The sequence below is a fragment of the Hipposideros armiger genome, unplaced genomic scaffold, assembly GCF_001890085.2.
Source record: "Hipposideros armiger isolate ML-2016 unplaced genomic scaffold, ASM189008v1 scaffold_17, whole genome shotgun sequence".
Lineage (NCBI taxonomy): Eukaryota > Metazoa > Chordata > Mammalia > Chiroptera > Hipposideridae > Hipposideros > Hipposideros armiger.
In genome coordinates, this window is record NW_017731367.1 from 5,403,147 (window position 1) to 5,416,461 (window position 13,315).

Consider the following 13,315-nt stretch of genomic DNA (forward strand, 5'->3'; position numbering starts at 1 on the left):
CTTTTAGAGGTCAATGTCATTATCCTGGAATAATTTCCTCAGAATTGTAATGAACCCTTGAGGTCCATTTTTAGGATGACTGCATCATCAGTAGATAATCCAATGATGTTCGACATCTTAAAGTAACAGGTTTGTTAAATGACAACTTTCTTGACCACTCACGAGCTTTCCACTCACTCATAGATCTTTACTATTTTTAGAAACCGCAACCATCACAGACATCACATCCAAGAGCTGGCTCACCTCAAAAGGACTTGGCTGTATGTGGTACTTACAGGTTCTCCTGAGGCGAATCATTCTGTAAGGTGCCCGCCTTACATCTACAAAAACCAACACACAAAACACCCCGCTCCCACACGGAGGGTGAGAAGAGCATACGTACCTTGAGTGACAATGGTTGGCGGTTGCAAGACAATGCGCCTTTGGGCCACGCCAACAATGTACGACAGTAATTGCTCCTGGAGGTCCCCAAAGCTATGGAATTCCGGGGCAGTGAACACCAAGTTGTCATTGGTGGCTATGTACTGAAGGTCTGCCCTGGGGGCGGCCTGGGCTCCAAGGCCGAAAGAAAACACGCTAGCCCGCTTCAGTGCTACCACCCCATCGTGGATCTCGTCACTAGAAGGCCCAGCACTTACGAGGACCAGCACCTGGGGAACCCCTTCTTCCACTCGGCTGCCTCCTGCCCGGGTGAAGTGGTTCTCCACCACGAAGTCAAGGGCAAGGCCAATGTTCGCCAACTCCCCACCAAGGAACCCAAGGGCTTTGATTGCATCCAGAACCTCAGCCTTGGTGGAGTAGGTGTCCAAGGAGAACATGGTTCTGGGCTCATCACTATACTGGACCACCCCCACTCGGATCTGCTGAGCTCCAACTGAGAGTCTCTCAAGGAGATTTACAAGGAAGTCGCGAAGGACTGTGAAATTGACACTTCCGGTGTTGTTTGATCCATCAATAAGGAAAATAATGTCAGCAGAGTCTTGTGCTTTAAAAGAAAGAAATGCAAAAAATGTGAAAGCATTAGAACAAGTGACCACATGCATTATTCAGTGTTCTGACATGTTTCTTTGGAAACCAATAAGAAACAGGAAATATGGACAAACACAACACATGGTGATTAAGGAACGTGAAATTCTTTTTTAGTTCTGCATTCTGAATGGATAAGAGGCAACTTCTTAGAAATGATGGTGTACAACAGGGACATTTAAATCAAATTTTTATTTGTGCCATTTTTGTAGAGATCATATTCACTCTTCTGGGTACACAGTCTAGAAATTTCTACAAAATTTGCATGGGAATGTAGTTGCATGGAATTGTGCATTAACCATACCTATAGAAAAAAATAAAGGAGTACATTAACAAAGGTCCAAAGATGATTTCTAATTTTTGAACATTTTTCTCATTATCCTCATGTAATTGTAAGAATTTTCCTCATCCAAATCTACAGCTACAAAACAGAATCTCAGATTCAGAGTCTGGTGACTCATCATCCACAGTGTGTTAAACACTTGATTCTTTGATCAACTGTTGTGACTTTTTTTTTTCTTTAAAAACCAAAATGGCTGCATACATGCCACTTTGTGAATATGAAAGGAAAAATTCAAACTACACTGAAAGTTTCGATTTTAAAAATACTCTGATCAATTTTTGGTTTGATTTTCTTTTTCTCATACGATGTTGAGTTGCGTGACACTCAAATAAATGCAGGTCTGGGATTAAGCTAGATGTTTTGTTAATGTCTTTTTGCTGTTGCCTCTGTATTCAATCATGTAATGCAGAACAATGTTAAGCAGAGTGATATGAAACCAGTCATGACATAATTATCCAACTTTGTTTTTTATGACATCCTAATGCAACCTGATTGCCTCACGGGACCATGAGCCTCTAAGAAACCCTTAATCAGAATTAGCTTCCGGGTTATGCAAATGGACTGACCAAGACCTCTTTTCGCCCCACCATGGCAAACATGAAATTTTCATATCGTTACTGAGAATCGGGGTTTCACAGAAGCACTGCGTGATGAATGGCAATCAAAAACTCTAGAAACCACGGTAGAATATTTCAAAGGCTCAGCTAGATCATTTAAATCAGACTGAGTTAAACTACAGGAAAAGCAAAATTATTCTGGTAAGTGTTATTTTAATAATTTAACTGTGTGTTAGAAACAAGAAGAGATTTTAGGGGACCATACACAATATTTATATTCTGAGCTTTGGGGAAGCTATATTTGGGGTATAATTATAATAGTATACGTAAGACCGTTCATTCTGATCTTTTTAATGACAGTGAATATTTTATATTTAAAATTACTTTGTCTCTGTGCCAGCAAAATTGCTTTTATGTTCACTATGGAAACAGGACACAAATCTTGTCTCAAACAATTGAAGAGTTTTGCTGCAGTGAAATTACGTTCTTACCTAACAATCCCTCTCATTGCGGAAGCTGAGCCAGAGATTGCTAGAATCCGTACACTTCTCTCTTTCCTTACACCCCTGGCATCCTTGCATAGGGAAAGATATTAACTTGGAAATGTAAGGGCTAATGGAAATAATTTTTCACTTAATTAAGACCTTGTGTTTTTAATAACTGCCACATAAAAGAATTAAATAAGGGCTGAGCCTTTGCTAAGAAATCCAAAGCACTTGCTACTCTTTGGCCAAAACATGAGCTTCCTGAGGAAGCTGTGGGCGGGTGCTGCACAGCAGCGTGAACCGGGCTGTAGGAATGGCTCACGCCTTCACGTGACTAGAGGCTCTGCACATCATACCGCAGAATTCCCCAACGTGGCCCAGGCCTAAACCAGTGACCCCAAGGGACAGAGGAAGATTTGCCACATGCTCTGCACAGCAAGACAACTAAAAGAAGGACTAACAATGATCTCAGGGGCAATGACAGGAAATATCACAGGATGACACGTTCCCTTTTACTTACTTACTTTTTGATTGCAATTTACAAGAGTATAAATAAGATAAATGAACCCTGAGGGAAAACCCTTGAACGTTTCTCTGCTAAAAAGCTGAACAGCTGCAGGTCATAGAAAAATGTTGGATAATTTGTCATCACTGAAAAAAACAACACTGTCCTCTTAGGCACACAATGATGGGACACACAAGGGCATGCTGTGTTATCCAGGACGGCCGAAGCCTCGAGAAGACGCAAGAGCCACGGGCTGCCGCGCACAGCAAGGCGCACCAACGCTCAATACAAATTCTAGGGGCGATCAGGTCTACGGAAAATTGACACCATGAACCGGCCTGGCTTTCCTTAGCTCATGGGGCACTTCTTTTTTTTTTTTAAAGATAAATTACAAAGATCACATTTGTATTTCCGATGCAAATAAAAAATTGTTCATGGGTTTCATGCGTCCTTGGAATCTTCGTGTTGTGCAAAGAGAAGAAAGCGCCCACTGGAGTCCTGGCTGAGCGTCGCCCACCTTCAGCTTCTGCTTTAGTTCAAAGCTTTTGCATCTTATATCCATTTACAAATGGGATTTTTAAAAAACAGGACTTTCAGAGACTGATTGCAGCATGTATTTAGAACAGTGGCAATCATGAACATTTTATACACAAATATATTTATGGGGGAAAGTTACCTGGTGGACAGGTAATGGGAACAAGTTGCCCTGACTCGTTAGCAGTCCCTGCAACGCCTTCCTGACTCCCTTTCCCCAAAACGATAAGCAGAGTGTTATTATTATTATTTTATTTTTTCTGTGGAACATGCAGTGGGACATGATACTGGAGGAATTGCAGAGTGAAGTTAATCGGAAAAGACAACATAAACGGATTAATGGTCCACCCTGGTGCTGCTAGTGGCTTGGACACTAGAAGACAGAGATGCTTTCTTGGCATAAAAACAAAGGTTTTATCATCTGTATGGAAACGTAGTGCGCTGACAGGCTCATTTAGAATTCGTATGGCTATCTAATGGTCTGCTCATTTACATAATGGTTAAACATAAAGGCAGACCCACCACACTGTTTTCTGAGTTGGACAACACATCAATAAAGAAAAGATGCCCCATTTCTCTACTGACCCCTTCACTGTTTTTGACATGGATTAGTTCTTATCAATGTATTCAGAAATAAAATGATCAGTGAATTATTGATACTGAGAATATCGTAGCAAATGGAATGGGTCATTCTAGACACCCACTTGTCATTTCCTGGTAGCCTGGAGGAGTGTTTGGTGCGGGGCGCTCTCAAGGGTCCCACCTTCGGTTCCTGAAATCTGGCAGGATCGATATTAGGCCATCATTCAGAGGTGAGGCATGTCTTCTGAAGTAGGGGTCACTTTTTAGTGTTAAATATAAATGGTCCCGGCTGTCACCCACTCCTCCCCCTTAGAAGCAGATCCACTGGTAGCGCTCCCACCCCATCAAAGCTGAAACTACACGTAACCGCTGGGGAAACCATTTGATGAACAACCTAATGAAACACCTTGAGGTTGGTTAGCTCTGAAAGCCTTCTCTTTACTAAGCTCTCTGCAGCCTAAGATAGCTGCTTCCTTTCTCCTGACATCTAGTCATCTCGCTCCTCATACCTCGTTTTTGGAACCTCTGCTATGAAAACCTGATGATTAGCACTGTTTCCCTACATTCCTCCATGGCCCTGATCATCATCCCAAAAGCTCTACCTTTCTGTAGACTCCTCTGCCCCTCTGGCCTCCCCTAGACCCCTCCCATGTGGCCTTTCAGGTTGGTTGATTTATGCCTCAAATCCTCAACTGTTCCTTCTTCCTACTCCACCCAACGTCTTGAGTTAACCAGAGGCTGACTTTGCGCCTGTCACCTCGCCTCATCCCTCCTGTCTCTGCACTCCTCTTGGTGGGAACCACTTTAAGAAGCCAAGGAGAAAAGCAGTCCATAGATCTGCCCGCAGTGGTCTCTCTGCGCCGTGCACTGCAGGCCTCCTCAGGCCCGCTTACCCATGCACTCTCTTTTTCTTGCAAAGAATTACACATTCCCTTGTTGAGGTTAAGTACACTGGAGGGATTCCCCAACCTTCCTAAATGATGTCAGTTACACCAGGCTCAGCCTGCATCCACACCGCACACCTGTGGTCATCTCCAGAGACTTTAACATCTATACGGATGAGGTCCCTGAGCACCAGCTTCCTCATGCCTGTGGTCCTCCGTCGATTGCACCCTAAGCACATGAGGGCCACTTTGCGCATGTCCTTGAAACTCTTCCACCCCTACCGCCTGTCCTCCACACATACTGGCAGTGCCCCGTGTTACGCACGTGGCTGCCTCTGGGGATGTCCCCTGTTCTGGCCTATCATCCCCTGACTCTTCCAAAGTCTCCCAGCCCATTCCAGCTCTCATCCACTTCCTGGCCCAGCCAGGACCCCAGGGCGGACTAGGTCAGGAATTCACTTGCTACCATTCTGGGTTTCCTTGCCAAGAAGATCTAGCCTCGCTATCATTCTCTGTTTGCAAGCTCCACACCTGGGAGCTCCTTCTCGTCCAAAAGGGCCTGAGACCTCGGCAGAAAGTCAGGGCAACCCACTCACCAGAAGACTCGGGTTCTCTGCTGACAACCGGCCATCACTGCGAGTCAGCAGTTACGTCCTGGACATTTTCTGACCCCTCATCACAGCCTCCAAGCTCCCAAACGCCACTGCCTGTCTCCCTCTGTCATCTTCTCTTATTGAGATGATTGGAACTCTCTCAGCTTCCCCCCCTCCACCTGGAAATCCTAAAAACACAGCCCCTTTCTCTTCCCTTCCCTCCATCTCAGAGGATGTGCCTCTCTCCTTTCTGGAACTCACCTCTCCCCTGAGACCCTCTGCATCCACCTGAACCCCCTGCCCGTTCTCCTAGAATCCTCTGTTATCGATTGTCAGTCGGCTACATGGACTAGTTTCCAAACAAAGCGAGTCCTGCCCACCAGCCCGTCCATGATGAGTAAGTCTAGCCATGGGCACCGGTCAAAATTGCTGTGGTACAGTATGCTTCACATTTTCCCTGCCAAATTCTTTTCTGCGGGTCTTTTAGGCACTCAGCACTGGACAGAGAGCTAACGGGTTCGACTGGCTAAATGACTTGCCAGCCAATTAGTTCTGCGGTTACTACTGTGCAATAACACGTCAATGTCATGTCCGTGCCCGGTCAGTCCTCCCAGAGTGTCAGTGACAAAGGCCATTTGAACAGAAGAGTGTCTGTGGGCACAGCCACACTTGTAGCCTGGAGATGAGTGAAGAGCAGACCCAGGGCCCACACCTAACGGCCTCCAGCTCTGGCCTTTCTAACTCCACGTCACTTACGCTCCAGGACTCAATGTCTTCTAAATCCACCTGGACTGGGTCATAGCTAAGGTTTCTTACAAGTCTAATTCAATCAACTCTCTGAAATAAATTCCATAGAGTGGAAGAGAGGTGCTCTCTATGCCATCCCACTGGACACAAGAGTTTCCACTCACTCTCTCTCCCTTCACTCATGCTCCTTCCAACATGGAGCTCTCTTTAAAGGAAACAGGCCTTGTGTTCCCATAACAAATGGAGAGATTTCTGTTAGAAGCCTGCCTTGCCAAAGCTGAAGCTTTCTTTTCTCTGGATCATACGAGTACCTCCTATGAGGTCATAATGTCTGTCAGGTGTGGGGGGTTTTTTTCCAAGTTAAAATTTGTTTTAAAAACCATCCCCTTGGATGGAAGTGAATGCTCTGTTTTAGAAGGAGACTACAGAGGGTATCCAAACCTTTGTTTTTAAACCTGTGAACTGTCATCTCTTCCCTAATCCACCCGCCAGTGTTTAGCCATAGTGTTGCTTTAATGCCAGCAGTTGCCAAGCTTATCTCCAAAGTACAGCAAGGCAGGCAGCAGCGTGACAACGTTGCCATTACCTGTGATGTCTTTAAGGGTCTCTGTGTCTCCAGCCCTTTCTAGAGCCACGGATGAGCGCACATAGGACACTAAATTTCCTACTATGTCAGGAAGTGATGTAACATTCTCTAGGTTGAAAACATGCATATTGAACGGTTCACTTGCTATTTCTTTTAACGCTCCTTCATCTGCATCCTCAACTCCAATTGCAAACACGTTAACGTCAGCAGACTTAAGTTCCGCTGAGGGCAGAGCAAGACCGTCGTCCGAGTGTCCATCAGTTAACACTACAATAACCTGAGGGACTCCATCACTGGCCCGGCTTCCAGCAGCCTTAGTGAGGTGGTTTTGCATTACGTATTCTAATCCTTTTCCAGTCTGATTGCTTTCCCCAATATAAGACATGTTGGAAATATGAGAGAGGGCTTCTTGTTTAGTACGATACGTATTTAACAGGAACTCGGTATGTGGGTTGCCGTTGAACTGGACCAGAGCAAAATGGAAATCATTTTCTCCCACAGCTAAAGATTCTATAACATCATATAGAAACTCTCGAACAAGTTGGAAATGTTCCTTTCCAATGCTCCAAGAGGAATCCACTAGAAATATTATATCGGCAGCGGCACCATTTTTGACATCTTTAAAAAAAGACATTGGTTTAGATTTTTCTCCTGTTCAAGCAAAGCCTTCCTAAACTAGTTTAGTTTGTGCTATGCTGCTACTAAATCGTTCACACCTCACTTGCAATACAGGCAGGTAGGCTGACTTACCTGAGAAGCAGGGACTTGGACACGCGGACTCAACAGCTGCTGGTGCCCAGTCATGGTCCAAGTTCTGTATGCAATCAGTGACCGCACACTGCCCCTGGGCGGGCCCCAGAATGGGGGAAAAATGTTCCCGGGGTGTCTATTAACTCAAGCATGATTCTTTGTGGTACTTTGAACCCCAACACCCACCTGATCGGACCGGAAGGATAGCCTATCACAGGTGACCAACTGTCATTTTATAAACTCATTCTTAACTTTTGGGTCTGAAACTGGGCCTTGAGGAGAAGGAACAGTGAAAACTGCTACTGGTTTACAATAACTAACCTCCAATGCTTTGGGGAATGTCAAGAAAAATGAATGCAATCAATAAGCCATCCTACAGCGAAGAAGACTTGTGCAACTGGAGAGAAAGCCAAGTCTCATTTTTCTCAGACTTTTTAGCATGAAGAAAGGTCCCCTAAAGTGTCCCCACACACTTTTCAGGGCCAGAAAAGCCTTCCTAACTGTTGGGCTTACGTTTTCTCTTTCAAAGATGAATCCCGTTCTCCCTCAGAAGTGGGAGCAGGAGGCTCAGGGTGCCAGGTGGTCGGTGTGGAGAGCACCTTGCTCAGCGATGGGCCAGGCTGGCTCCTGAGTCCTACTTACCTCGGGCTGACCCCATGCCCCAATGAAAGCTTCCCTCTCACTGAGGTGGCACCACCTCCCCGCCATCTAATAATAAGCAGGTCTGATGGGAGGATCCCTATCAGAGGGACAGCTCTTCCGGCAAACGAGAGGAAGACCCGACTCCTCCTGAACTCATAATGCATGAAGCATTTCTCAGTTTTCTAAAACTCTGCAAACACATTCTTAATAAGATTAGATAGGATCGATTTTTAAAAATCGATCAGTTTTGGGAAACTAATTTTGAAAAGATTGGATAAGTCTAGATGGAAAACCTTTCCGTGCTCAGAATTATAGACAGAGGGTGCTCTTTGCGCTTGGTTTTCAAGGAAAATAATGTTTACTCTCAAAGGTTGTCTTCTCCCGGTTGGATGTTCTCAGAGACCAGCCAGGGCCAGAAATGTGGAAATGCTGTTCAGATGGTCAAGTATTTGTGACACAAGCTTTCTGCTCAAACCCAATGTAAAAACAAATAACTTGCAAACCAACTCCAAGATATCAAACCCAAGTTCTAGTAAAGCTAAGCCCTCTCTCACTGGATAAAGAGAATCTGAGAACGTCTGTGAACTAGATGAACATTCCATAATGAACAGCTTAGCTAGCCCCGAAAAGCATCTCTAAGCTCTCTATCAGCTCATGACCTCATGACCTCAAATCAGAGAACACTATTACTTTTATAACATTAAGAGGTGTTTCTGGATCTTACCTGCTTGTTGTTGGGCACGAGTTAACGAAAAGCCTGAGAGAAAGAGGCAATAGATGGCCACTACGAGCAAATGTCGCTGTTTCCTCATTTTGAATTTGTTTGAGCACCACGTGTGAACCTAAAAGAGAAAACAGGACAGAGGAATCACCAGCGTTTGACTCTCAGATTGCTAACTAGTGAATTAAGGACTTATCCTGTTTGTGAAAAACAGCTTTGACTGAACATATACGTGAGAATCTTTGCATCATTATTGTATGATTTTGGTCATAGCTAAAAACTGTGCACCTTTTTCCTCTTGAACTGGGGCAGGCAGCAACGGCGTATCACTAAACAAATGGCAGAATGGAAACGAGCAGGAGTAAAGGCAGGCCCAGGCACGAAAGTGGCAGGTTTGTGACACCCAGCTGAGCTTTGTACATCACGTTTAAAGGGATCCCATAGGAAGGGCTCAGTTTACGGACAGAATGGACTTTGCCCAAATCACAGCACATGCAAACACAACCACAGCAGCTGGGGCCATTTCGAATCTTCCCCTTATTCTCTATTAGCATTTAGTACTTTTCCTCCAACAAAAACGTCCTGTGTGCCAACCTCCAATCTCAGAACGGAACAAGCTCAGAGCTACTGAATTAGCCACACTGTGAAAGCAGACCTGAGGACTGACTGCCGTGTTCCATGGCCCCCTTACCCACCCACCAGCTGGTGGCTGCAAACGTGACTTCAGGCCAGCTGAGCTAAGGTTCAGATGGCCTCAGTAGCCTGTGTCACCAAGCCTTCTCCCTGCAAGCAAACAACGCCCTCTCCTCACGCCAAACCAGAAAGTGCCCCCACCTGCACCAAACCTTCATGTCAGCCTCTTCACCTTCCCATCCCCAATCCAGTGAGCACCGCGGCTCTTCCTTAAGCCTCCGGAGATCTGGCTCAGGTCTTCTCTTATGTCCGCTTCTCGGAACATCCTCTTTTCTCTTTCCCTGGGCCCAAGGCTCAGGTTACCCCCAACTTTTTCTTGGGTCATGGTTATGTGACCCTTGCAATCCCATAAGACCCCATGCCTGGTTTAATGCTCTCCTGAAATTCCTAATAACTTTTGGACAAGGGCCCCCATTTTCACTTTGCATTGGACCCACAAATGATGATGCTTGTCCTGGGTGCAGCTGTATATCTATATCAATGATCCTCGTTACTCTTACCCAGACTGGTCAGGGGTTTTCTGATCAGGGGCTCAGGTAACAGTTTTAGGGAGACGAGGTACTGGGAACACGAGTGGGCTATGACGTTATCAAACCACTGGTTTTGATGTCATGTTATCAAAAGTTATTAAGCGTCTACTATGTGCACCATGCACTGCTTTTCACCATTTAGCTCACTGATTCTCACACTGTCTTTTTAGGTAGATGTTAATCCTCATGCTTATAAAGAAGGAACTGGGGCTCAGAGAGTAACTGGCCCAAGTCACACAACTGTTAAGGGACATCTTGATACTCAAGTGGCACCTACCACTCTCAAAGTTAATAAGAAAAAAAACATTGCTTATGCTCTACAACTTGTCAATCAAGTTCAACAGCTTGAGTTTGGAGCTTTTTAGAAGTCAAATAAGGAGCAAGTGACAGTGCTTGGGTGACTATCAAGGTGCTTGGAGACAGACAAACCTGGGTCCTGGTTCTACCACATCCTACCTCGGGCAGGTCATGGTCATTTAACTGCTCTGAGCCCCAGTTTCCTGCTCTATAATGTGGGAGTCATATGAATAATACCTCCCTTGCCAGCTTCCTTGAGGACTGTGTGGTAACAGCTGCTTCTTAAATACCTGACACAGGCTGGACAGTAGGTGAATTCTAACCACCATTCTCTTCCAAGGTAGGTTTTGCCAGCATTTCCCAAAGTGTATTCCATCATTCATTCTATGAAATATTCTAGGGGGAAAAAAGGCGGGAGTTCCATGAGCAACAGCATTTGGGAAGCACTGAAAAGCCAGCGCTCTTCTGGAACTGTTACAATATATGGTACCTTGTAACACCTCAGAGAAGCAAAGAAACCTGTTCCACTTTATTTAACCCAGAATTTCCCAAACACGTTTCATAAAATCTTTCTTCAGGGCCGGCCGAGTGGCACGATGGTTAAGAACTGGCTTGGGACGCCAGAGGGCCCCGGTTCGGATCCCACATGTGAGGCCAGTGACACTGCCCTCCACAGCTAAGATGCTGAACAACAGCTCAACCTGGAGCTGGGCTGCCATGAGTCACCGGTGACGGCATAGGCTGCAGCCCCTGCTGCAGTGGGTTGCCATGGGCTACCGTGTGTAGCCAGCAGCCAGCATGAGTGGCCAGCAGCCGTAGTGAGCGACCATCCAGAAGCCGGCGACTGATCTGCCTCGCCCGGGAAGAGCACAATGATGGTGCCAGCTTGGGCCAGTGAAGCAACGTCCTCCACAACTAGACTGAAGAACAAAAGGACAGCAACTTGTCTGTTCCCCTTCCCCCAATTCCCCACGCTGTTCCCTCCCCCAATTCCCCAATAAAATCTTCAAAAAAAAAATCTTTCTTCAATAATAGCTATTCCCATCCAACGAAACAAGTGGCACACATTAGGAGCAATAACTACTCATTCCCATGTCTGGTCTTGCTAAGTCCTTGCTGCTCTAAAGCACTAAGTGAGAGGCATCTCCACCTGCCCAGGTCTCTACCTGACCCAGGTCAGGGGTTTGTGCATGTCTCTCCCCTTGGGGCTCCATTAACTGCAAGTTGGGATCCATGTCCCTTGATGGAGGAGCTCACCACCTCCTAGTGACCAAGGGAGAGGGTGGAATGTGTAGATGACCCAAGTATCTCCAAAGAGGCTTGCGGGGGGGGGGGGGGGGGGGGGGGGGGGCAGGACCAATCTCATCATCAGCATAAACTTCCAGGGTGCTAGTTCATATTATTGGTTATTTTTTCTTGTACTTAGTTTCAGGAAGTACTATTTGATATTGGAAATTATATAGTATAAACTACAGTTAAGTGAGAAATCCCACTTGGTTTAAGAAACTTAAACATTTAATCTAGAGAGATTGGGTTACCATCATAATTTATGTTTCATTGTTAGGGTTTGAAGGTTAAAAAGAAGGCCTTGTGACTTATAACATGACAGTTATTTCAGTCAGTGTGAATGAAAATCGAAAACATCTCTCTTGATTTTCAAGGATATGTCAGATCTTCAAATGTGGTTTTTGAATCTTATAATACTAAAAGCCCAAATGCTTCTAAATTGCCTTTATATCCCCTGTGTTTGGAATGGTTTGACTCTTCCTTGAGAGAGGCAACGGGAAACAACAGCGAATCAGGAATGCAAAATGGCTTGTGAAATATCATCACTGCTGAGAAGTTGAGAACATTTGCCAGACTCCATGAAACACAGAAGAAGTGAGGACAGAAATATACCAACAAATTAGACAACCTAGAAAAACTGGATAAATTTCTGGAAACATACAACCTATCAAGACTGAATCATGAAGAAATAAAAAATCTGAATAAACCTAGAACTATTTAGGAGATTATTTTAATGATTTCAATAATCGAAACTCTCCCAACAAAGAAAAGTCTAGGACCAGATGGCTTCACTGGAGAATTTCACAAACAGTTAAAGAAGAATTAACACCAATCCTTCTCAAACACTTCCAAAAAATGGAAGAGGAGAGAACACTTCAAAACTCACTTTATGAAGCCAGCAGTACGCCAATACCAAAATCAAACAAAGGTACTACAAGAATTGAAAGCTACAGGCCAATATCCCTGATGAATATTGATGCAAAAATTATCAACAAAACACTAGCAAATCGAATTCAACAACACATAGAAAGAATTATACATGACCAAGCAGCAGTCATTCCTGGACAGCAAAGATGGTTCAACATACAAAAATCAAGCAATGTAATACATCACAATAACAGAATGAAGGGGGAAAAAACGTGATGTTCTCAGCTGATGCAGAAATAGCACATTGCAAAATTAAACTCCCTTTCATGATACAAACACTTAACAAACTAGGAATAGAAGAAAATTACCTTAACATAATAAAAACCTTATATGAAAAGCCCACAGCTAACATCAAATTCAATGGTGAAAAAAATGAAAGCTTTCCTTCTAAGATCAGGAATAAAGCAAGTATGCCCTCTCTAACCACATCTATTCAACATAGTATTGAATTATGCACAAAATATAATTTTTATATAATATAATATAATATAATTTAATTACGCACAAAATCTCATTTGGATCATGGCATCCAAATGAGAAAAGGAGAAATTAAAATTGTCTCTGTTTGAAGATGACATGATCTTATAAGTAGAAAAATCTAAAGATGACAGAGAGAGAGAGAGAGA

At 44.4% G+C, this 13,315-nt stretch overlaps 1 protein-coding gene across 6 annotated transcripts in view; it reads right to left on the reverse strand.

Moving 5' to 3' along the window:
• COL6A3 (collagen type VI alpha 3 chain) overlaps positions 1-13,315 on the reverse strand; it is an 81,987-nt gene that overhangs the window by 58,307 nt on the left and 10,365 nt on the right. For 3 of the 6 annotated variants that reach the window (XM_019630038.1, XM_019630033.1, XM_019630024.1), the window contains exon 2: positions 8,959-9,076. In XM_019630038.1, the coding sequence (XP_019485583.1) occupies positions 8,959-9,046 (88 nt within the window). In that variant the 5' untranslated portion in view covers positions 9,047-9,076. Of the gene's footprint in view, positions 1-382; positions 986-6,842; positions 7,461-8,958; positions 9,077-13,315 lie in introns of all 6 variants that reach the window. The other 3 variants (XM_019629997.1, XM_019630005.1, XM_019630014.1) reach the window with 2 other exon arrangements.